Below are 23,378 nucleotides of genomic sequence, written 5' to 3' on the forward strand. Positions count from 1 at the left end.
AACCCAATAACCCCATCACCATTTTCTCTGCATTTTTGCACCAACTCGTCAGATTCAACCTCTTTTCCTGTCTCATACCTCATCCACACTTTTGGGTTTGACCCACAATTTGCTTCCAAACTCCGCTCCACTTACAAAGCTCTGTTTCAAGAATGCCCAAAAACCTGACTCTGTTCTCAAATTCTTTAGAAACCATGGTTTCTTTGATTCCCAACTACGTGATATGATTGCAAAGGAACCACGGTTGCTTTCCTACGACCCCTCCAAAAGGATTCTCCCAAAGTTTCAATTTTTTCTCTCCAAAGGTGCTTCTACCTCTGACATAATTAACCTTGTCAGTAAGAACCCTACAGTACTTTCTGCAAGCCTCAACAATCAAATGGTACCTATGAAGCCCGGATACTCCAAAATGGTGTCGTACCCGTGTCGGATACGTATCGGATACCGATACTCCGCGAATACTCCGGATACCGTATGCCAGAAGTATCGGAATTAATTATTTTAATTTAAAATATATATTTTATCGGATACTTATAAGATACTCGACGGATACACACAGATACTTATAAGATACTTCACAGAGACGTATCCAAAAAAAAATGAAGTGTATAAAAATGAGATTGTGTTGTGAAAATTTAAGATACGAATCACTATAATTATTTTTTGATTAACAAATTAAATATTATGATTTTGGTGGATGAAAGTAACGAGAGAGGGGAGATTTAATCAATCAACATTAAACAAACTTTGTTTTGAGTTCTTTTATTGATACATTTGTTGATATCCTAACATATGAATGAAAATAGAATATGATTTATACAAAAACTTTACATTTTTTATTTTGATCATATGTATTTTATTTTTTTGTAAATTGTGACTTTTATGATTATATAGTATGAGTAATCAATGTTTTTTTTTAAGTATTTTACATGCATATAAATTTTAATATAAATATTTTGTTAACGTATCTTAGCCGTATTGTATCCTAAATTTTAAAAATTTCGCGTATCCGCGTACCCGTATCGTATCGTACCCGTATCGCACTACGTATCCGGGCTTCATAGAATGGTACCAACCATAGTCACATTATTCGCTACCTTAACAAGGAACCGCGAATTGGTTCGTCCGTACCGGTTCGCGGTACTTTTGCGAACCGGTTCGTCCAAATTCGTGAGGAATTCGCAGAAATCAAAGCACCAATCCCATGGAAGAGAGAACCCGTAAACAATCTCAGTTTTTCACCATCTAGTTTTGAATCCTACGGGAAGAAAAGGGCAATTTCATGCCTAGTTTCTGATTAATTGCAAATTGGAAGTGGAATCTATAACAATTGGGCGAGATGTTGAAGATCTACTGAGAAAGAAGAACGAAGAAGAGATGAAACGAAGAAAGAGAAGGATCTGGGCGTGAAAGTGGTTTCTTTCTTAACAGGGGTAGGTGAAGGGTTAAGAAAGAGAAAGATATGTTTTTATTTTTTTAAAGATTAGGTTAAATTAAATAGGGATTAAATATCATCGTTTACTATTCATCTCAACATATCGTTTACTAAAACTTGTTTCCTTTAGTACATAAATGTTAGTTTGTTGTAATTTTATTTTTCTTCAAAATTTTGATGTATACCAGTCTTCATAATACCTTATCAATTTGCCAGTAATACACGTAAAAGTTGAAATTTTGTTACATTGGCATGGAATTCTTTTTTCTGACAGTGAAATGATTTACTCCTTTCATGTTTATTTAGTCCGATAATCTAATGCAGAATTCAGTTATACCTCAATAGGTTGCTTGATTTAAAATGGTTTTAAACTAAATTTGAAGTTGTGATTGCTTTGCATATATCATCAGTACAAATAATTATGGATAAATGCAAAAATTATGGTTGTGGTACAATTGGGAAGACCTCTCAAAATTCAATGTTGAAGCTGCAATTATTGTTACAATTTCTTACAACACTTAGTAAGCTGTATATGCCATAGTCCGGCCAGGTCTTACATCTCACTTAATTTTGTCACATATTGGTTTGATTTGTAGTTTTGTTTCTTTTGGCCAACTTATATGAATTACAATGCATTGACATTTTTGTAAATGTTCTGTATTTTATGTGCATAAATTTTGTTCCCTGGTATATTTGTGGTGATATTTAACTGCTTTCAGATATTGCCTCTTGTCCTAGACACTTATAACCTAGTAGAGTAATTTCTTGACACTGTTAGTTGGAATTTAATACCGCGACGTGTTACTAATTTTCGACCTTAAGTACTATTATTAGGTATTGTACAGATAGCTTACCTCCTATTCTGTTTACTACTTACTTTTTTTTTTCACTCTGATACAAAGTTTTCTTTATAGAATATCACCTATATGAAGAAAGCTTTTGATCGATCAGAAAGGATATGGAATAAAATTTTGTTGTGTGTTAGTTTGCTATGTATGAAACGGTTTCTTGGTCAAGATGGATTAATCAATGCTTTCTTTCTCACAATCTCCGGCATATTTTGTAGTATCCTTCCTGATCCTGTTTATTATTTGTTGAAAATTTTAAATTTGCCGTTTCATTTCTGTATTTTCTCGCAATCTCACTTTGACTTGGATGCTTTTAGTCTTCGATAGTTTGAGTTAAACGATACCTGTTCTTGCTGAAAACTTAGACTTATTACGTTTTATTTAGTTCTTAAAGGGACATCGTATTATCTTCTTGTTTTATACATGTTCAATTATAGTAAATCAGCGATCCCTCTTTGCCGTCTATATAACTTCTCTCGCGATCTTATCTAGTTTATAGTCTGTGTTGGACTGTTTGTTATTCATGTCTTTTTTAATTATCTTGAAAATCTCAAAACTTTGATTCATGTATTGTTTAGGTCCGAAATCCTTAGTCGAGTTTATAAGCTTTTTGTTATTTATGTTATTTTTATATCTTAAGAATCAAGTTATAATCTTTCTCACATCAGTTGCTGTCGACGCTGATTTTTGAGCTATTTGCAGGTTCGGTGCTTGTAACATTGTATCAAGGGAACTCACCAATTCATATCTTAGAACACTTCATAAAGCTTTAGTTTATTAACCTTTAAGCTTGTTAAACATATAACATTTGAAAGAGAAAAATTACCAAATAATCTAATTTAGCATTGAAAATGTAATGCATGGAACTCATGTCTTCTAGATGAATCAGCGTTTACTTATCTAATTGTTTTCATTTTACTGTGATTAAGTTATTTATTCATTTTTTTAATGTGGTGGTCACTGAAGAAATAATTTTTGAAGGAGTTAGAACTTAGATGTGCAAGATGTGCATTTGATTCCTTGATTAAAATATTAGGATCAACCCTTCAATTGTCTTTGATTTTCTGTTGCAATACAATAGTTGATTTAAACTTTGGAGAAATCGTTGTCTTATTTTTATACCTTAACCGCATTCATCCGAGTTCATTGACAAAAAGATTAAATTGATTCAATATCTTCACTTTTAATAATTAATTTATGAAGTCTTTTAAAAAAATTAATTTATCAAGTATCGTGTAGGTAAAATTAATTCAATGATAAACTTCACTTCAAAATAATTTTTTTTGAAAGGCTAAAAAAATTATATAAATAAACCAAAAAGACCCCTCTCGTTCAAAATGATTAGAATTTGGATATCATAAAAATATAGAAACACATAAAATGTTAAAGGTGACACACTGACTTTGTTCTTTTAAATAATTAAATATCAGGTTAATAGTGTTTTGCCTCGGGAATACAAATCACTTTTGGTTTTATCTATTGTAAATAAATAAAAAAATTGAAATCGGTTATTGTAAAAGTAAGATTATTCAAAAATGCCCCCTAGGTTATATGACTCATCGAATTCTATGACGTGGGGTTGACATGGATTTTTTTTTAATTTCCATTTTTTTATACTGACATGCGTGAAATTCATCTAATACATCATATTTAATTTTAAAAAAGATAAAAAATAATTTAAAAATCTGAAAATTAATGTTCAAAAGTTTTAAAAATAAAAAAATAGAAAACATTCAAAATTCAAATTTCAGATTTTTTTTAAAAAAAAAACAAAGAATAGAAAAAAATTCGAAATTAAAAAAAGTTCAGATTTTTTTGAAATAAAAAAGTTTTTTTAATTTTTTCTACAAAAATTAAAAATTCTGTAAAATATTTTAATTTTTAAAAATCTGAATATAAATTTTTTAAATTCCAATAAAAATATGAAATTTATATAATCCGAAAAAATTTGATTTTATTTTAATTTACTATATCTTAATTCCAGATTTTTTTTTGAAAAAATTAAATTTAGAAAACAATAGATTTTTTTCAAAAAATTTATTCCAGAACTTTTAAAAAACAAAATTATAAAATTCATATATTTTTAACGAAATTTTGAAAAAAATAATTAATAAATAAAATTCTGGAACTTAATTTTCAAAATAACAAAAATTAGGTAATATTATTGTTTTTCGAATTGTTTTATAATTTTACGAGATCAGTGCCACATCATAGATTTTGCTAAGTCAAAGAGCTTAGAGGACGATCGTGAAAAATCTTTATATTACGAGAATTAAATATAATTTTTCTTTTTTACAGAGGACAAACCTAAAAGTGTCTTATAGTATAAGGGTAAAATACTATTAACCTTATTTGGTTAAAAATTCAAAAATAAAAATAATTTATATTACTTTTTAATATTTGGAGAATGATAACTAGGAAAATTGCTGTTGACACATTAGCTTTGGCTAGGACACACATGTAAAAGACGTTTTTACCCCTTCGGTAGTTAACTGCCGAATTATGAAACCGGCTGCAGTTAACTACCGAGGAAAATTTCGGCAGTTAACTGTCGAGGAAATCTGAAAACTTCGGCAGTTAACTGCCGAGGAAACCTCAAACCTGTTTTTTTTTTTTGACAAAAACCATTAATTCTTTTTATTCTTTAAACCTAAATTTTCCTTAATTAAATTTAATTCTTTAATAATTTTAAGGAATTAAACATAATTCTTTTTATGATTTCATTAATGTGATTTTGTTGCCATAATGAAGAAATATGGATTTTGTTGCCATTAAATACACGATTCTTTTTATAAAGTTGTTGATTTCATTCATATAATTTTGTTGCCATAAATAAAAAAATATGAGATCCTATAATTACTACATATTCAATCACGTTTCTTAATTAAAAAGAGGGTTTTTTTTTTTAAGAATAGAAAAGTGGTTTTATTCGTACAAAAAAAAAAGGTATTATTGATAGAATAGTTACAAATATAATTATTTGAAAGAGAGATGAATAATATTTGAAATATTATAATTTGTCAACAACAAAAAAAATCTGAAATATTATAATTAATTACTAATAATTACAAATATAATTATTCTATCATTTGTAACGTTTTTGTTGTTGCATTTTTTTATTGAATCATCATTTTAGGTCCATTAACTACTGATTGCAGATGTTATTCATCTCTCGTATTTCTTCATTTATGGCAACAAAATCACATGAATGAAATCATAAAAAGAATTATGTTTAATTCTTTAAAAGGATTAAAGAATTAAATTTAATTAAGGAAAATTTAGGTTTAAAGAATAAAAAGAATTAATGGTTTTTGTCAAAAAAAACAGGTTTGAGGTTTCCTCGGCAGTTAACTGCCGAAGTTTTCAGATTTCCTCGGCAGTTAACTGCCGAAGTTTTCCTCGGTAGTTAACTGCAGCCGGTTTCATAATTCGGCAGTTAACTACCGAAGGGGTAAAAACGTCTTTTACATGTGTGTCCTAGCCAAAGCTAATGTGTCAACAGCAATTTTCGATAACTAGTACTCAAAGTTAAGTTATTATTTGATCAAAAGTAACGCGAAGGGCTCTGGTTTAACATTGAATTTACAAAGTTACAGGATTTCCACTTCAAACTTCTCATCGAATGTCATTAGACATCTCCATATCACTCTCACTGTTACCACATCACATTGAACTCTAAAACCTTTCGAAGCCATGTTGAAGAAATGGTTTTTTTCCCAGAAAGTTGTTGTAGGAATCATCACAGCAAAATCAACAACCCCAAAATTCAACAACCCTGTTTTGAAACAACACATCTCGTTCCCAATTTCACTCAGAAGCTTCTGCACCACAACATCTGAATCAGAATCAGTCACAAATCCATTCGCTGCATCGTATCTCATCAACAATTTTGGTTTCACTCCTGAATCAGCTATCAAATCTTTCAACTACAAGCAGGTTCGTTTCAATACCCTAGATAAGCCTGATTCTGTTATCACCTTCTTCAAAAACCATGGTTTTTCACACGACAACATACGCATCATCATCAAAAAAGCACCTTGGTTACTTTCTTCCCAACCCCACAAAATGTTATTACCAAAGTTTCAATTTTTTCTATCCAAAGATGCTTATTCCTCTGATATTGTTCCATTGTTAACTGCACACCCTCGAATTTTACGAAGTAGCTTGAAGAAACGAATAATCCCTCGTTTTGAATTATTAAGTAGGTTCTTGAAAACCAACAAGGATGTCATTGTTTGCCTAATTCGATATTGGAGTGCATTTTCTACTAATCCCTATCACCTTATTGTGTCTAATATCAATCTGACGACTGATTTTGGAGTTTCTGATTCTATCATCGCTAATTTGCTTCAAACAAGACCATCTATATTTGGTTCAAAGGATATGATTAACTCATTGGAGGAAGTTAAGGGTTTAGGGTTTCATCCTTCAACAACTACTTTTGGAATTGCTTTGATGGCCAAGAAAGGTATGAGTAAAAAACTTTGGGATGAGAAAGTTGACGTCTTTAAGAAATGGGGTTGGTCTGATGAAGATGTTATTCATGCATTTCGGATGCAGCCTTATTTGATGCTGACTTCAATTGATAAGATTGATTCGTTAATGAGTTTTTGGGTCAATCAATTGGGTTGGAATTCCTTGGCACTTACCAAACTGTCACAAATGTTTTCTTATAGTTTGGAGAAAAGGATCATTCCGAGGGCCTCAGTTATGCAATTTCTTTTGGTGAAAGGTTTGCGAGAAAAAAATGCAAGCTTAGTTGCACCATTTGCTTATTCTGAGAAAATATTCTTAAGCAAGTTTGTTTTCAGATTTAAGGAGGAGTCTGATTATCTATTAAAGCTATATGAGAGAAAAAATGAAAATTGCACACACAATGGAAAACAATGGCATGCCATTCATTAATTAGCGGAATTTCATAATCTTCTCTTGAAATGTAACCTTAGCTTGTTAGTCCATACCACCACTTCACACTCATTCACTGTGTCTTATCTCATCGACAAATTCGGATTCTCGCCTAAATTCGCACTCAAAGCTTCCAAACAACGTCCTTTCAAAGGATCATTCCAAGAGCAGCTTTTGTGCAATTTCTTCTGAATAAATGTTTGAGAAATAAGAATGCAAGCTTAACTTGTCCTTTTGTAATGTCTGAGAAGTTGTTCATCATATGTTTATCAAAGGTATTAAGAAGGAGTATTCCTATCTATTAAAGTTGCATGAGGAAAAACTCAACCTTGCATACAACTGGGACAAAACATGCATGTCATAATTAGATTTTAAGGTATTTCAGCCTTCGTGTGTTATTCCATATTCTATTTGAAATTTGTTTGGTAATGACTGTGATTCGAGCCAGTTTAGCTTTGCTTACTTTGACATATCTTTTTTTTTGTTTTATTGATATTTTTCAAAATCCTATTGTTAATCAGTCTTAAATCGAATAATTTGCATGTCCTATATGGCAAAGTTGAATTTTCTTGCATTTATGGGCATGTAGTACTATTTTTTTTTTTTATTGTTGTTTTTCAAAATCCTATTGTTTATCAGTCTTAAATCGTATAATTTGCATGTGCTATATGTCCAAGTTGATTTTTCTTGCATTTATGGGCATGTAGTGCTATTTTTTAGTGTCATCCTTCTTTCATGTTTGTTTTGTCCAATAATCTATTATGAAGTCATCCCCCTAAAAGTTTCTTCAACTTGAACACTGTTTGTTGTGATGAATATCCCTCTTCCTCCTCCGCTCATTGCAGCGGAGGATCCACCGGCGGCGTTAATCCTCCTCCCCGACGAAGTTATCTTTGAATTCCTATCATTTCTTGAAGTGAAAGATCTGATGTGGATGAAGTGCATGTGTAAGTCCTGGAACACCATCTCTGATCCAATCTTCGCCAGAATGCATCTTAAGAAGAAGAAGAAGAAGAAGAAGAAGCAACACCTCGCACTTCTCTCTGACAAGTCCAAAGGTTCCGGAGATTGTAGAGCCGTACCCATCTCTCGTTTTCTGCAAGAGATGAATACGTTTTCATCATCCCTAACCGATGACGATCTTCTTTACCACAACCGATTCAATTACAACGATTGTGGTGATATTGTTGGTTCATGCAATGGCTTGGTCTGCTTGCATGGTTGTTCTTTCACTGCTAACTATATTAACCACTCGCTCTCTTTCTGGAACCCTGCCACAAGGACTAAATCTGATACATTACTGTCCTTTCGCTCTTATTTCAAGCGCCCCCAGCATGAAATTTGCAAATTCACGCTTGGTTTTGATAATTCAACAGACACTTTCAAGACCGTGATGCTAACTTTGAAAAGCGATGACAACCTTGTAGCTGTAGGGAAAACCGCTGCAAGAGATTTTACTTTTGGGGGGGGGGGGGGGGGGGGGGGGGGGGGGGATAATAATAATAATAATGCTGCTTGGAGAGATATCCAATGTTTTCCCGTTGTAGTCGTCCCTCGTAATTTTTGTTTCGCTCAGTGCGATACAGTTTAATCGAATAATAGTATCAATTGGTTGGTCTGTCACCGCAACAACAAGAAGAACAATCTTACCAATGAACAATTTGTTATTGTCTCGCTTGATTTGAAGACAGAGACATATACACAATTCTTGCTCCCTCAATCCTGCAATGAAAAGCTACTTACTCGTCCATTTCTTTCTGCGTCAGTGAATTGTCTGTGTGTTAATGGACTGCATGTGTTTTTCTTATGATTTCAAGAAAACCCATCTCGTTATATGGAAAATGGATGAATTTGGAGTTGAAGACTCTTGGACTCAATTCCTTAAAATTAGTCATATGAATCCTCAAATAGATTATCTTCCTCAATTGATTCCATTGTGTCTGTCTGAGGATGGTGAGACACTCATATTTTCAATCAATCAAGCAGACCAAGCAATTCTTTACAATTGGAAAGATAATAGAGTAAAGAGAATCAAAAGCACCAATAGAATTACATGGACCAGGGCCAAGGCATATGTTGAGAGTTTGATATCGACAGACTTGTTAAAAGTAAGTTCCTGTTCCATGATTTACTTGTTTGAATTTGAATTAAATCATGTCCGTGTATAATGAATTGTGTCATTATTTTCATATCATAGTTTGATTTGATTATATCATTGAATGATTTATTTTAGGGAAAATTACATTGACCTCCCCTGAGGTCTCTTTAAATGACAAAGACATCCCCTCTAGTTTAAAAATAGACACAAACCTCCCCTAAATTTTTTTATAATAGATGGACACCTCCCTTCTCAATTAACTCTGTTTATTATTCCGTTGAAAATAACCCCATTACTTTTCTATTGGTGATGACTGATGAGTGATAGCAATCTTCCTCCACAAAACCATTGAATATTCCTGTTATTGTTGAAAGCTTTTCAAATCCTTTTGTTTTTTCATTATTTCTATTCAAGAATGAGCCCCATAAAAAAAGTGGATACACCGGTGAAACAGATACCCAATGGTGTATGAGTTTGATTTCCATGGTGAAATGAAACAGAGGCTTGGAATCAAAGTGTTTCGGAAAAAAAAAATGATTGTAACAGATTAATAATAGCAGTAGTGAATAGATAACTAATGTATAGCAAAAATTAAACTAGCAACCATATCAAAGTGGAGTTTGTCAATTTAAATCCAAAATCGATTTGAATTGAAACGGAAATTTTGGTATGTTGTGTTTTTGGTCATGCCTTTTTAACACAACCAAAATTCAAAATACGTAAACAAACACTCTGCCTTCAAAGCGAAACACTGCACAAATGACATAAAATTAAAAATTTCGACAACCGGGCCACGGTGGTGGAGGCTTGAAACAAATACGCAACAAACCCTACATTTCTGCAACCTCTTCCATCTTCATCTTACCTTCCCTCTTCCACCTCTCACCTGATGGGATAAACTAAATGGCTTGAAAGACTAAGGGAGTGAGGAGGGACAAGGAGGAGGAGGAGGGTGGTGGTACTGCTCGAGTGAGGGATGGAGGGAAGGAGAGTTGCGGCACAGTGAGGAGGTAGGAGGAGCTATGCCGTTGGCATTTCTATTTCTTTTTAACGGAAGGTGATGACTGTAACGGCAGGGGAGGTTATTGTCAAGTTAGAAAATAGAGGGGGTGTAAGTGACATATACACATAGTTTAGGGGAGGTGAGTGTATTTTCCCCTTTATTTTATTTTTGATGTAAAATCATGGTTTAACTTATTGTAACTATCAAGAATTAGTCGTTTTTTTATTGACAATTAGATCTTTGGAGACAGTAATAGCCAACGCTGCGTAGCAATCCCTAGGCGCTTCTGGAATCTCAGCTTTGTTGCGTTTTTTAGAAGCTATGTGTGCGTTATATAAAATCCCACACAAGCCCTGAATATATAGTTGTTTCCTCTGTTTCTTTTTACTTTTTGGTCATTTTGCCCTGAAATTTATTTGCTTTGTATCAAGTTTAATTACTGGTAACAATGAACTTCGGTTATTAGCTATGAATGCCTTAAATTTTATGTCCTGTTCTATTTTTGAGCTTTTGTATGTATATGGTGCTTTGGTATAAATTTCTTGTATTGTTTCTCTAAACTTCGACCTAATGACCATGCAACTATTGCGTTTTAGTGCCCAGCCTCTCTGTTCTGCTATGCGTCGTTGACTACAGATTTAAATGAATCAAATTATAAGCTAGAGTGCATTCTGTAGTGCAGGAATACACCGGCACAGACATTAAAACTAGAGAAAATTTTCTGATGTAATCAACATTTAGTGTTAATGAATGTTGCGCGCTTCAGCAAGCACCACTTAGCAGCATTTTAGCACTCTACAACCTTGGCTTTCCTGAGTAAATACTGCACATAAGAAATAGAGAGTGCAAATCAATCAGATTGCAACTTTACAGGGTACTGGTTAAAATTTCTCTAGTTTTAATTTTCGCTCGTATATGGAAACACGTCTCACGTTGGTGAAATTTCATTTCATTCATTCATTCTATTTACAAAACTTGATCTTATTTGCTACTGTTTAGAAGTTCTCAACTCTATTGTAAAGCTATCATCATGTACACATGCGAGTTTTCTAAGCTTATGCTACAGTTAATAGTTCTAATACCATGGTTGTTGATAGATTGCAGCTTTTTTACTGCACATAATTAATAGTTCTATTCCTGCACGCATGCACATAAATGCTTGTAATTTATCTGCTCTTATGTTTAGCTTACATAAATTAGTGGTATACAATGCAAAATCAAACATTTAGGAATCTACCGAGAATAGATTATAGAGCCATAGAGCGAATAAGGAGATATACAGATTTGGATTGGGATAAGCTTATTATCAAAGAAACCTAATGACGACTGGTGGTTTGAAGTTGTATCTTCCTTTATTTTGGCATTGTATAAAAGTTGTATGCAGAGTGTTAATTCAAAATACATAAAACCTAGGAGAATTGGTGGATCCCTTTTTTACTATGCGAGAATCCATATGATTCCCTCTTTGTATAGTCCATCAAGTTTTCAGAATAGATACTTACCAGCTTATAAGTCAACTTTGAAGCAGTGTTGTCAATGGCACGATATGCAGATGGCTAATAATCCGCTATATAAACATGCCATTGCATTTTATGGCGCCACCATGGTGGGCATCCCTTCACAAAATGGCTACGACGGTTGTAATTTTTTTTTTGCCATGGCAGCACCATGACCTACACTTAATAACTGCTTTTGGATAGGAATACAGGGATTGGAATTATGAAGTGATCATGAGCTAAACTCCCCCCTAATAAAAAATAACAACTAACATTTATCATTTAAAAAATAGTAATCATTGCCAAATGAAAAGGCAAACCAACCTAGTTTCGAAAGGATGCAACCTGTTGAAAAAAATAGAGAGAATGCTCAATCATTTCTGGATTATAGACTGTAATGATATTGATTCTACATATGTTTGTATAGAAGCAGAGGTGTATAGGTTTTCCAATGTTTGAGCCCACAATAGCATAAGAAAGCACATGTAATGAACTGTTTAACCAATGTCATATTATGTGTAATAACTGTTTAAAAATAGTAGAGGTAATGAACATGTTAGAATTCTAAAACCACTTTTAATTAAGGTATTAGGTAGTTTTGTTTAGAGTTTTGATCAAGTTTTCAACAATAGTATAAGTTATATTATATGGGTTTTTTGGCCTTTTAATTAACTTTGTTACTTTGGACCAAGCAGGATCACCATAAGCTGAAGCAACTACGTACTTCATCTGATTCTCCCAGCAAGCAAGGCACAGATCATGCTCATACAGAGAGGTCCTCGTGAATTGTTAATGGTAGCTTGTTTTGATCTAGCATTGAAGCAGATTGTTCCCTGTTGATTATCCTTTAGATTTATTTTGATTCTTATTTTGATTGCATGAATAATATATTTTAGATTTATTTTGATTCTTATTTTGATTGCATGAATAATATATCTTATGATGTTGAAGGCATATTTACATTTCACATGTGCTTGGTACATTCGTGTGTTGTTTAGTTTGCTAGTAAGGGTGTCTTTGGTAAGGCCAACAAATTAGCTTATAGCGGATAGTGAATAGCTTATTTCACGAGCTTACAGCTTATTCCAAAAAAAAACTCTGTTTGGTAATGGTTTTTCACCACGAGCTTATAGCTTATTTCACAAGCTTATAAGCTATTTTTCAAACGCTATTCCAAGTAGTGTTTGAGTTTATAGTTTATTGTTTTTTCTTCCACTTTTACCCTTACTATTTTAATCAAAATCCATTTTTACCCTTTATAATATTTAATTACGTACAGGAGAAAAAGGTTTACATTTAATTAAACTTCAGATTTCAAAGTGGCTAATAAATTAATATTGTAGTTGTGTTTTTCTTAAAAAAAAAAAAAAAAGAAGAAGAAAAGTTATGTTGCACTGTTGTCACGTAAGTTTTTTTTTTTTTTTTTTAAAGATATTTCCATTCAAAAGAAATTATAGAAAAGTTTTATTCTTGGTTAGAGTTACGTTCAATTTTTTTTTTTTTTAAGTTTAACTTTTATTTATTTTTTGGTTACAAGTTTAACTTATTTAGTATAAAAAACTGAAATAAAATATTATAAAAATATGATTTTAGAAAGAAAAAAAATATTTTAACAATAATATCTAAAAGACACATTAAATTAATAAAATTTATTATAACTTAAAAAAAGTTATTTTATATTATTTTACAATAATTATACTAAAATAAAATGAAAATAAATACTGAAATATAAAATAAAAGATATACTGTACTAAATAATATATAAAAAGATATATTAAAAAATAAAAGTTATACTGTACTAAATAATATATAAAAAGATATATTAAATTATTAAATTGTAAATACTTAAATAGTAATGGATGTTACTTTTATTATAAAATAAAAATGTCCTTTTGCGTCATTTTAGATTTATCAGCTAATTAAACCGTTAATTTTACCAAACACTTCAACTAACTTATCAGCTATAAGTCACCAGTCTTCAGCTATCAACTATAAACTATCAGTTATAAGTCATTCGCTACTATAAGCTATCAGCTATCCGCTATTTTTACCAAACAGAGCCTAAAGAATCGATAGTTATAGTTTGATTTGGATGATTCACCATGCTTTCTAATTCAATTTTTTAAAGAAGTTGATAGTTTCCATAAATTAACATAAGAAGTTATATTAACATAAGAATATTTCTTAAATAACGGTAGCTTGTTTCAATTTTTTATAAATTAATTTATTGTTTGAATAATTTTTTATTCATTGAAGTTATATTAACATAAGAATATTTCTTGAAAAAAAATTAACACTTGAAATAATCTATTGGATCTTTAGTATAAGCTGAATGGATTGGATTCAATCGTATCAGATTGAATCCAATCCATCAACACATTTTTTGTTTGATGGACGAAAACAAATTTGGTGGATCAAATTGTCATCCGTATGCTCATTAGTCAAGTTTGTGTTTACCGTAGCAACTCACGTTCATCGGGTCACAATTCATGGTCATGAGATGAAGGAGCGGTTCACCCTATTTTGGCCTCTAAATTGCATTTGCAACTAATTTAGCGACACGTTTTTTTTTTCTTCAATAATTTTTGAATTTATATATAATATTATATAACTGAATCAAGTGATTGAGCTCTTATGATGAATATTAGTATAGAACTGAATCAAGTGATTGAGCTAAAATGGTTGAGTTTCACCAACAGATAAATCGTTTTGGAGAATTCAAATTTGATTACTGAATGAAATGGTTTTTGATCAAACTATATTTATTTCACGACCAAAGTCCGAATTATCATAACCTCTATTTCCGGATTACTTTCTTTCCTTCTTCAAGGCTCACACAGGAATAATTTCTTCTATCGAATCTTTATTTAAAAGATTTTTTGGGGGGTGGAGAGGATCTTAGAAAAATCTCTTCGGTTGATTGGGATTCGGTGTGTTTACCAAAGGACGATGGAGGGTTAGGGTGCGGAAGTTACTTGAATTTAATATATTATTGTTAGGGAAGTGGTGGTTGAGGATGTTAGTAGATAGAGAGGGCTTATGGTATCAAGTGTTGAAAGCTCGGTACGGGGAGGAGGGGGGCCGATTGAGGGATGAACGGAGGGATTGTTCTGTGTGGTGGCGGATGATGCAGGGTATTCGCGGTGGTGTTGGGATGGGTGTGGGGAGTTGGGTTGAGGAAAATGTTCGTAGGATAGTAGGTTGTGGTAGGAGTACCCATTTTTGGTCGGATAATTGGGTGGGTGGAATTCTCTTACGCTCAAATTCCCTCGCCTTTTTGATTTGGCTTTAGATAGGTGGGTGACGGTGGAGGAGTTGGCTAGGAGAGGGTGGGAGGAGCGGGTGCCGCTTGGGAGTGGAGGAGGCGCCTTTTAACATGGGAGGAGGAGAGTGTTACAGAGTGTTCTACTTTGTTGCATGATATTATTTTGCATGATCATATTTTTGACAGGTGGAGGTGGCTGCTAGATCCCATTAATGGTTACTTCGTTAAGGGGTCTTATCGCTATCTCACGGCGGTTGATGCACCTCCTGAACGGGGCTTGTATGTTGATGTGTGGCAAAAACAAATTCTGTTAAAAGTGTCATTGTTTGCTTGGAGACTTTTTCGTAATAGGGTTCCGACCAAAAACAATCTAGTTTGGCGACATATCCTCCACATGGATGATAATTTGTGTGTGGCTGGGTGCGGCTCTATGAAGACTGCGGATCACCTACTTTTCAGTTGCGACACTTTGGCATTGTGTGGTCTGCGGTCTTGGAGTGACTGCATTTATCTTTTGTTGCTCCAGTAGGGAGTAAGTATCATTTTCTTCAGTTCGGGCAGATGGCTGGCATTCCACATTCTTCATACACGTTCTTTCAGATAATCTGGATGGCTTGTGTCTGGATTATTTGGAAGGAAAGGAACAATCACATTTTTCATCATAGGGTTCCAACTACTCAAACTTTAGCAGAAAAGGTTAAATTGTTATCTTTCCCTTGGTTAAGGGCAAATGTGCTTACTTTTGTCTTTAGCTATTATAACTGATGGTGGAACCCTTTATCTTGTATCGGTGTTGGGCTGTAACTTTCTTGTTTCTTCTGTTTCCTTTCTTCGATGCTTTTTTTTCTTTCTTTTCGCACTTGTGACTAGACTTTGTATTATTTTTTTATGATTCTCTTTTGCACATCTTATACGAGATGAATCATCGGTGATAATTTAAATCTCATTTTGGCTTGTTAAAAAAAATCATAACCTCTTTCGCTGGAAAGCAAAAATTTAACATAAAAATAATAACAAGTGCATCCAAGATATTCTTTGCAAATCTTAAATAATCTTGTTTTATAAAAATGTGTATATTCTATCCATTAGAAATTATGGTATTCAAGATTTTTAAAGAATATTTTTTAATTGAATATGACTAACAAGTGCCCAAAGAACATTTGTAAAATAATTGAATATTTTTTGATGTAGGGAAAAAAAGTTGTTTTTTGATACTTCAATATGTTTGAATTTACAAATCCTTATCCTTATCCTTATTTCCTTATCCTTATCCTTATTATTTATTAATTTTGTTACGTCTGCATCAAATTAACCTAATTTTTTTCCGCTCATTTGCTTTATTAGGTTTGCAATTATTTAACCTAACAAATTCCATCTAAAAAAATGCATTGCACATCAATTTCATTCCTATCCGCTTGCTTTTTTTTTTGAAAATATTTTCTATCATAATCTTACGGGTTAAAAATTATTTATTGGTCTCTATTATAGTCGAGAAAATCCGTGCGACGCACGGATCAAAAGTCTAGTTCAGTGTAAGATTCTAACTTTAAACTTTTTATAAGTGTCCTTTGAACTCATCTCCTCTTCGACATAACACTCACTCTCCAATCATCTCACTCTCACTGTTCCTACATAACATTGAACTCTAAAACAACCTTTTCCAAACCATGTTGAAGAAACTGTTTCTTTCCCAGAATGTTGTTTTAGGAATCATCACAGCAAAATCAACAACCCCAAAACTCAACAACCCTCTTTTGAACCAACACTTCTCGTTCCTAATTTCACTCAGAAGCTTCTGCACATCGGAATCAGACACACACCCATTTGCTGTATCATACCTCATCAACAAATTTGGTTTCACACCTCAGTCAGCTCTCAAAGCTTTCAACCTCAAGCAGGTTCGTTTCAATACCCCAGATAAGCCTGATTCAGTTATCACCTTCTTCAAAAACCATGGCTTTTCACACTCCGATATACGCATCATCATCAAAAAAACACCTTCGTTACTTTCATCACAACCCCACAATGTTATTTTGCCAAAGTTTCAATTTTTTCTATCCAAAGGTACTTCTTCATCTGATATTATTTCATTGTTAACTGAAAACCCTAGAATTTTACACATTAGCTTGGAGAAACGAATAATCCCTCTTTTTGAATTGTTAAGTAGGTTTATGAAAACCAACAAGGATGCCATTCTTTGTTTAATTCGGCATTCGACTGCATTTTCTATGAATTCCTATCACCTTACTGTGGATAATGTCAATTTGATGTCTGATTTTGGAGTTCCTAATAATGTCATTGGTAGTTTGCTTAAGTCAAGGCCATCTATATTTGGTTCAAAGGATTTGATTAAGTCATTGGAGGAAGTTAAGTGTTTAGGGTTTCATCCTTCATTGGCTACTTTTGGGGTTGCTTTGAAAGCTAAGAAATGTTTGAGTAAAAAACTTTGGGATGAGAAAGTTGATGCCTTTAAGAAATGGGGCTGGTCTGATGAAGCTGTTATTCGAACATTTCAGTTGCAGCCTAATTTGATGTTGGTTTCAATTGATAAGATTGATTTGTTGATGAGTTTTTGGGTCAATCAATTGGGTTGGAATTCCTTGGCACTTATCAAACTACCACAAATGTTTTGTTATAGTTTGGAGAAAAGGATCATTCCAAGGGCCTCAGTTATGCAATTTCTTTTGATGAAAGGTTTGCGAAAAAAGAATGCCAGCTTAGCTGCACCATTTTCTTATTCTGAGAAAATATTTTTGAGCAAGTTTGTTTTCAGCTTTAAGAAGGAGTCTGGTTATCTATTAAAGCTATATGAGCAAAAAATGAAACTTGCATACACAATGGAAAACAATGGTATACCATTCACTAATTAGGTAATTTCATAATCTTCTTTTGAAATGTAACCTTAGCTTGTTAGTCCATACCACCACTTCACACTCATTCACCGTGTCTTATCGACAAATTTGGATTCTAGCCTAAATTCGCACTCAAAGCTTCCAAACAACTTTGTTTCTAAGAGCAGCTGTTGTGCAATTTCTTCTGAGTAAAGGTTTGAGAAATAAGAATGCATGCTTAACTTGTCCTTTTGTAATTTCTGAGAAGTATTTCGTGATATGTTTATCAAACCTTAACTTATCTTTTGAAGTTGTATGAGGAAAAACTCAACCTTGCATACAACCAGGGACAAAACATGCATTTCATAATTAGATTTTAAGGTATTTTAGCCTTCGTATGTTATGCCAGATTCTATTTGAAATTTGTCTGGTAATGACTGTGATTCAAGCTAGGTTAGCTTTGCTTACTTTGACATATATATTTTTTAATTGATCTTTTTCAAAATCCTATTGTTTATAAGTCTTGAACCGAATAATTTGCATGTACTATATGTCAAAGTTGAATTTTCTTGCATTTGTGGGCATGCAATACTATTTTTTAGTGTCATTGTCCTTTCATGTTTGTTTAGTCCAATAATCTATTTCATAAACTCAGCTATACCAGATTATGTTTTTGAACTTAAAGTGGCTTTAGGTTTTAGCTGTAATTGTAATTTCTTTGCAAATACCAAACGTCCAATTAGTCATGGAAAAATACAGCCGTAATCATGGTAGGTGTGCAATTGTGAAAACCTTTCATACACCAGTACTGAAGCTGCGTTTGTGTTTGACTACAATTATTTAAATTTAAAATGCTTAACATTTAGCAACTTAGCATTATTCCATATAGTCTTCCTTTTCAGCCATTATCATCCGTACTGCCCTCTTTAAGGTTTTACAACACTAACAAAACCTAAACCTCTTTCTGCAAGGTCAGATCGGCTTAATGGACCAAATGATGTCATAATGCTCTATTATGTATGTTCAAAGATAGACCATATACTGTATTTATATCGCTCATGATGGTTGGGCCTATTTTTTTCGTTGGCTTCCCTCTATCTCTAAGTATTGAAATGCCCCCTAACCTTCTTAATTGGTGCTTCTACAGGTCGTCTCAATATCCTCGAGGCTTTGTCTCATGGATATTTAAAAAAATATAAGCCTAGAAGCCACAAGGGGAAAAAAATAGTTATGATAAGAGGTGCTACGAAGGAGAAATAGATTTTGAGTTGTTGTTGAGCTAAGGAGTTTGAGCTTTTAGCATTAGTGAAGTTGAAATTTTTATTTTTTTGGATTGAGTTTTCCTATTCTAGGCTGGGCATTCTTATTTTCCAATAGAAGTATGTCTTAGAATTTAAGCCAAACCCAACTCAATCTCAAAATCTAGTTCATAGGGTGAGGATTGCTTAAGCCTTATGATGACTACTTTGGTCATATCACAAGTGAATGTAGAAACCCAACAATATGTCATACATCTCAAAGAAACAGGTACAGTAACATGCAAACTAGAAAACACTCCAACGGATCTAAATTTGAGACTAATAAATTGAGGAAGTTCTCCAATAGACAGTGGAATGTATCAATATCTTATGAGAAGACTTGTTTAAATATCCAACACACAATTGGGCATAACATTCTGTGTTGGAAGTCCGACCTTCATTGAGGTCCGCCCCTAGCCGCCTAATTGCGGCATTCGGGCTGTCTTCATTGCAGCCTCCAACACCTTCATTGTGTTGGGTGGGAAGGGGTGATTTGAGTTCCACAATGTTTAGAGATATAGTCTGTGTAGTGTTTATAAAGTTGGGGCAGCTTCACCTTCCAAGCTGGTTTCGTAAGGTTGACTTAGGCCCAACCCAAATTCAATGATTTTGTAAGCATGATTATCTAATTCATGCTCAACTTGAGAGAAGTTTACTTGGAAGCAGGACACCAAGTATTACAATACATCAATACCTAGAAAAGGAATTTTATTTAAAAGAAATGAAGGTGAGGTACTTGAGGCATACACCAACGTTGATTATGATGTGTCACTGTCATGAATTGATAGGAAATCAAACACGAGGCACTGCACTTTTTCTAGGGAGCTCTTGTGATCTAGAGGCCCAAAACAATAGAATACCATAGCACAAATCTAATGCAGAGAAAGAATTCAAAGTCATTGCTCATCACAATCTGCATGAATTATTTTTTTTTTTTTTGAAGAAGCCAAACTAGTCCATCGAAGTTGGCACTGGGAAGAATCGAACCTGAGACCTTGAGAGGAGCACACTCCAAGGTCTCAAGCCAACTCAAGAGGGTTCAACTACTTTGATTAAAGATAACCTTGAAAATTTGAAGATCAGGAGGGTCAACCAAGGAGCTCATTCAACTGCTAGATATACCTCTAAGGTAAAGAAACTTCGTATATGGTTTAAAAAAATTGATATATGGTCCTTGTTTGGATGTATATATGGTCCATATGGTCCCTGCATGACTATGTATGTGTCAGAGTTGAAATGACCCCATTTATGTTGTGTTATTGCTTTGTATGTGAACTCTTTAAATGTTCATAAAAATTCTTCAATGAACAAAGTAATAGAGAACAATACAATTATTAATTTAAAAAAGTGGATACTCCCTCGATAACTCACCCATATCAAACATGACTATACTTCGATGACCTCTTGTACTTTCATACCAGAATGAACTTAGTAAAATGAATTCAGTACCTTATAAAATTGACTCATATGAGAACTTAAATGAATTTACTGAAATAAATACATGGACTAAATTGGTAGTAAGTGACTATTTTGAGGGACTAAGTTGATATTTACATTGCATCCTGTTCTTGAAGTAGAATCCGAGTTAGAGACCTTGTTAGCCGTGTGTCGCGACCAAGGTCTATGGTGTTTAGATATAATGAATGATTTAGGGTTTAACTATTGATTAACCAATCTATTTAGAGGTTGTGGATCTAATCTCTCCCCCTACCGTGTTGGGATTCTATTTATGGAATGCTTCTTAAATTATTGATATTATCGTTGTTTTAGTTATAGTTGTTGTTTTGAATTTTATGATGAAGAGGAATATTAGGCTTGTGGGTTTGTTGGTGTTGTTTACTTTTAGAGTTTTTCTAATATGATGAAATGTTAGGGATTGTGGGTTTGTTAGTGTTGTGGGTTGCAGTTATTTTGTACTAATATGATAAAATCTGAATTGAGAAATGGATGAGGTTGTTGAAATGGTGGACGAGGCTTCTGATAAACCCTCAGCTGTGTAATTATGTTGAGAATTTCATTGTTTACTGTGACGAATAGGTGTTTGATGAAATTCTGGTTTTGGTTGCTCTTTAATTATCCATTCTACATCACATGCGGTTATGGTTCTTCTGATGAGCCCTTACACAATACTTTCCTTGATTGCACAGAACCCAAATTCTTAACTGTGGGCTGGGTGTTAATTAAGTGCGTGTTTAACAAATGTGTTGCTGAATTAACGTAGATTATTTTTTCTGTTGTGCTGTTGCAAAAATAAAATTTAGATTTTGTTATTAATTTGATTAAAATTGACTGTAGTTGCAAATTGTCTTGATTGGCCTTTAGTGTCATAAATTAGTCTATAGGTTTTTGAGAGTTTTGTGTGTGTTTTTGCCAAGTTCTAAGATGCTTCCAATTTTGGTAATGGCGTGGCCCTGGTGGAAGTTTTTTTGAACTTTGGGTTTGGTTTAATTTTCATAAGAATGAAAATTATAATGTCTGAAAAATCAGAGGTGGTGACTAGTTGAACCAACTCTACAAGTGTATTTTAGCGAGTTTTGTTTTGCCTTTTCTTTCTTTTTAATACCAATGCCACACATTAGTTACTGCATTTGGTACTAGTTTGTTTTCTTGATATATATCTTTGAACATGTACAACATTTTCTATCCTACATATTTTCAGGAAATTATGGTATCTTTTTCGTAGATTTTCATTAACGTAAGGAAATGATGTTATTATTTGATCCTGTAAATCTCCTGCAACGCTCTCCTTTTCCATTGTTTTATTGCTAAAAATGCTAGCTCCGCAAGGTATACTTAGTTCCTAGTTATTCACAATTTGTTTATTTGATTCATGATACCAAACCAAAGTTTCTTGCTCTATTCATGAATCTTTGAATGGAATTGGCGGTTCCCATTTTGAACTTATTAGTTGACACTTGATGCATGTGGGCTAGGATACTGTCTTCATGAATTGTAATTGTATAATGTTAGTGTACACACTGAACTCTGAGAACTTGTACAGAATTGCTACTGCATATTTATATATCTGAATGAGGTAAATCACATCGTGATGTGTTTATGAGACTCTTGGATTACTCTTCTGTTCATTACCTGACCATTTCTCAACATTTGTGTTGGACAGGGGACCTTCCGCCGGTGTCATCTCTGAAGGACTCTTCGCTTCTCAGTTCTTTGAGGCAACACTTTTGACCTTATGCAATCATGGTATCAGATGCTACTGCTTTAATATGCTCATGGATAATTGATGCACAACTCGTCTTAGTATTGATAGTGGCATGGCACATGAGTTCCTTAAGTTGGTTGGTGGAAGTGATGATATGTGGCTGAAATGGTGAAGAGAAGGATTGTAAAAGTTCTCCCCCCCGACTCGTCGATTTTGGACACCACGACACACTAGTATGGCTATAGTTATGTTCTTTGTTATTGTTAAAGAGTCCCATGTCGGATAAAAGATGATCTATATGGGGGGCGATCCCTATAAGCCAATTTTGTGGGATTGTGTTGGTCCAACCACAATTTTCATCATAGTAATTGTTACTATTATAGATATTTATAAATTCTCCATTTTTTTTGTTGACTAAAGATATTGATATGTAATCTTATTTTGGGTTTTTGAGTAATGGTGGTGTTTGCCAAAGTTTTATGTAATTGAATTTACATGTATCCATCTTTTTTAAGTAAATTTTGGTGTATATTTTTAGGCTTAATTACAGTTTTGGCCATTAAGTATCAGAAAGTTGCGATTTTGCCCCCCTAACAAAAACAATAACAACTGAGCCCCCTATGTTAAGCCCCTTTTGCCCCTCGGGCCAAATTTGACCCATTCTATGCACACGTGGATGTCACATGTGTAATTTTTAATTTAAAAATAAATAAAAATGCTACGTGTAATGCTTTAATTAAAAATAAATAAATAATTAAAAAAATATTTTTAATGATTGAAATGTAATAAGTAATATGTTATTTTACCTAAAAAAAAGTAATGATATGTTATTGGAAAATAATAATAAATGTTGTATTGATAATACAAAATAAAAAAAAAATTGAGACAAAAAAATAGCAAATATGACACATAATTTGAGAGAGACAAATGACTGTCTTTACTTTAAGGGATAATAGTCACTTTAGTCCCTGAATGTGTAATGAATAGTCACTATGTTCCTCGATGTATCAAAATTTTAAAATAGTCCATAATTATG

General features: G+C 33.1%; 1 protein-coding gene, 1 long non-coding RNA gene and 1 pseudogene across 7 annotated transcripts; 2 read left to right on the forward strand and 1 right to left on the reverse strand.

The window, feature by feature from the left end:
* Positions 1 to 5,862: 5,862 nt before the first annotated feature.
* On the forward strand, positions 5,863 to 12,752 carry LOC146945462 (uncharacterized; annotated as a pseudogene). The gene is made up of 2 exons (XR_015026393.1): positions 5,863 to 9,296; positions 12,481 to 12,752. The product of XR_015026393.1 is annotated as an uncharacterized LOC146945462 (transcript).
* LOC146945463 (uncharacterized) lies at positions 9,352 to 12,244 on the reverse strand. The gene is made up of 2 exons (XR_015026394.1): positions 11,792 to 12,244; positions 9,352 to 9,789 (listed from the first exon to the last, which is right to left on the reverse strand). It is a non-coding gene; the product is annotated as an uncharacterized LOC146945463 (long non-coding RNA).
* A 3,885-nt stretch (positions 12,753 to 16,637) lies between the features above and the next one.
* LOC146945464 (uncharacterized) lies at positions 16,638 to 22,886 on the forward strand. 5 transcript variants are annotated; one of them, XM_085743791.1, is made up of 3 exons: positions 16,638 to 17,920; positions 18,858 to 20,308; positions 22,301 to 22,886. In XM_085743791.1, the coding sequence occupies exon 1, from the start codon at positions 16,718 to 16,720 to the stop codon at positions 17,918 to 17,920; it is 1,203 nt and encodes a 400-aa protein (XP_085599917.1). In that variant the 5' UTR covers positions 16,638 to 16,717; the 3' UTR covers positions 18,858 to 20,308; positions 22,301 to 22,886. The 5 variants fall into 5 exon arrangements, with proteins under 5 accessions (XP_085599917.1, XP_085599918.1, XP_085599920.1 ...); XM_085743792.1 differs by having other exon boundaries at positions 19,029 to 20,308; XM_085743794.1 differs by having other exon boundaries at positions 20,123 to 20,308.
* Positions 22,887 to 23,378: the final 492 nt, after the last annotated feature.

This window comes from Medicago sativa, chromosome 2 (assembly GCF_051527215.1).
Source record: "Medicago sativa cultivar Bolivia chromosome 2, Bolivia_mono, whole genome shotgun sequence".
Taxonomy (NCBI): Eukaryota; Viridiplantae; Streptophyta; class Magnoliopsida; order Fabales; family Fabaceae; genus Medicago; species Medicago sativa.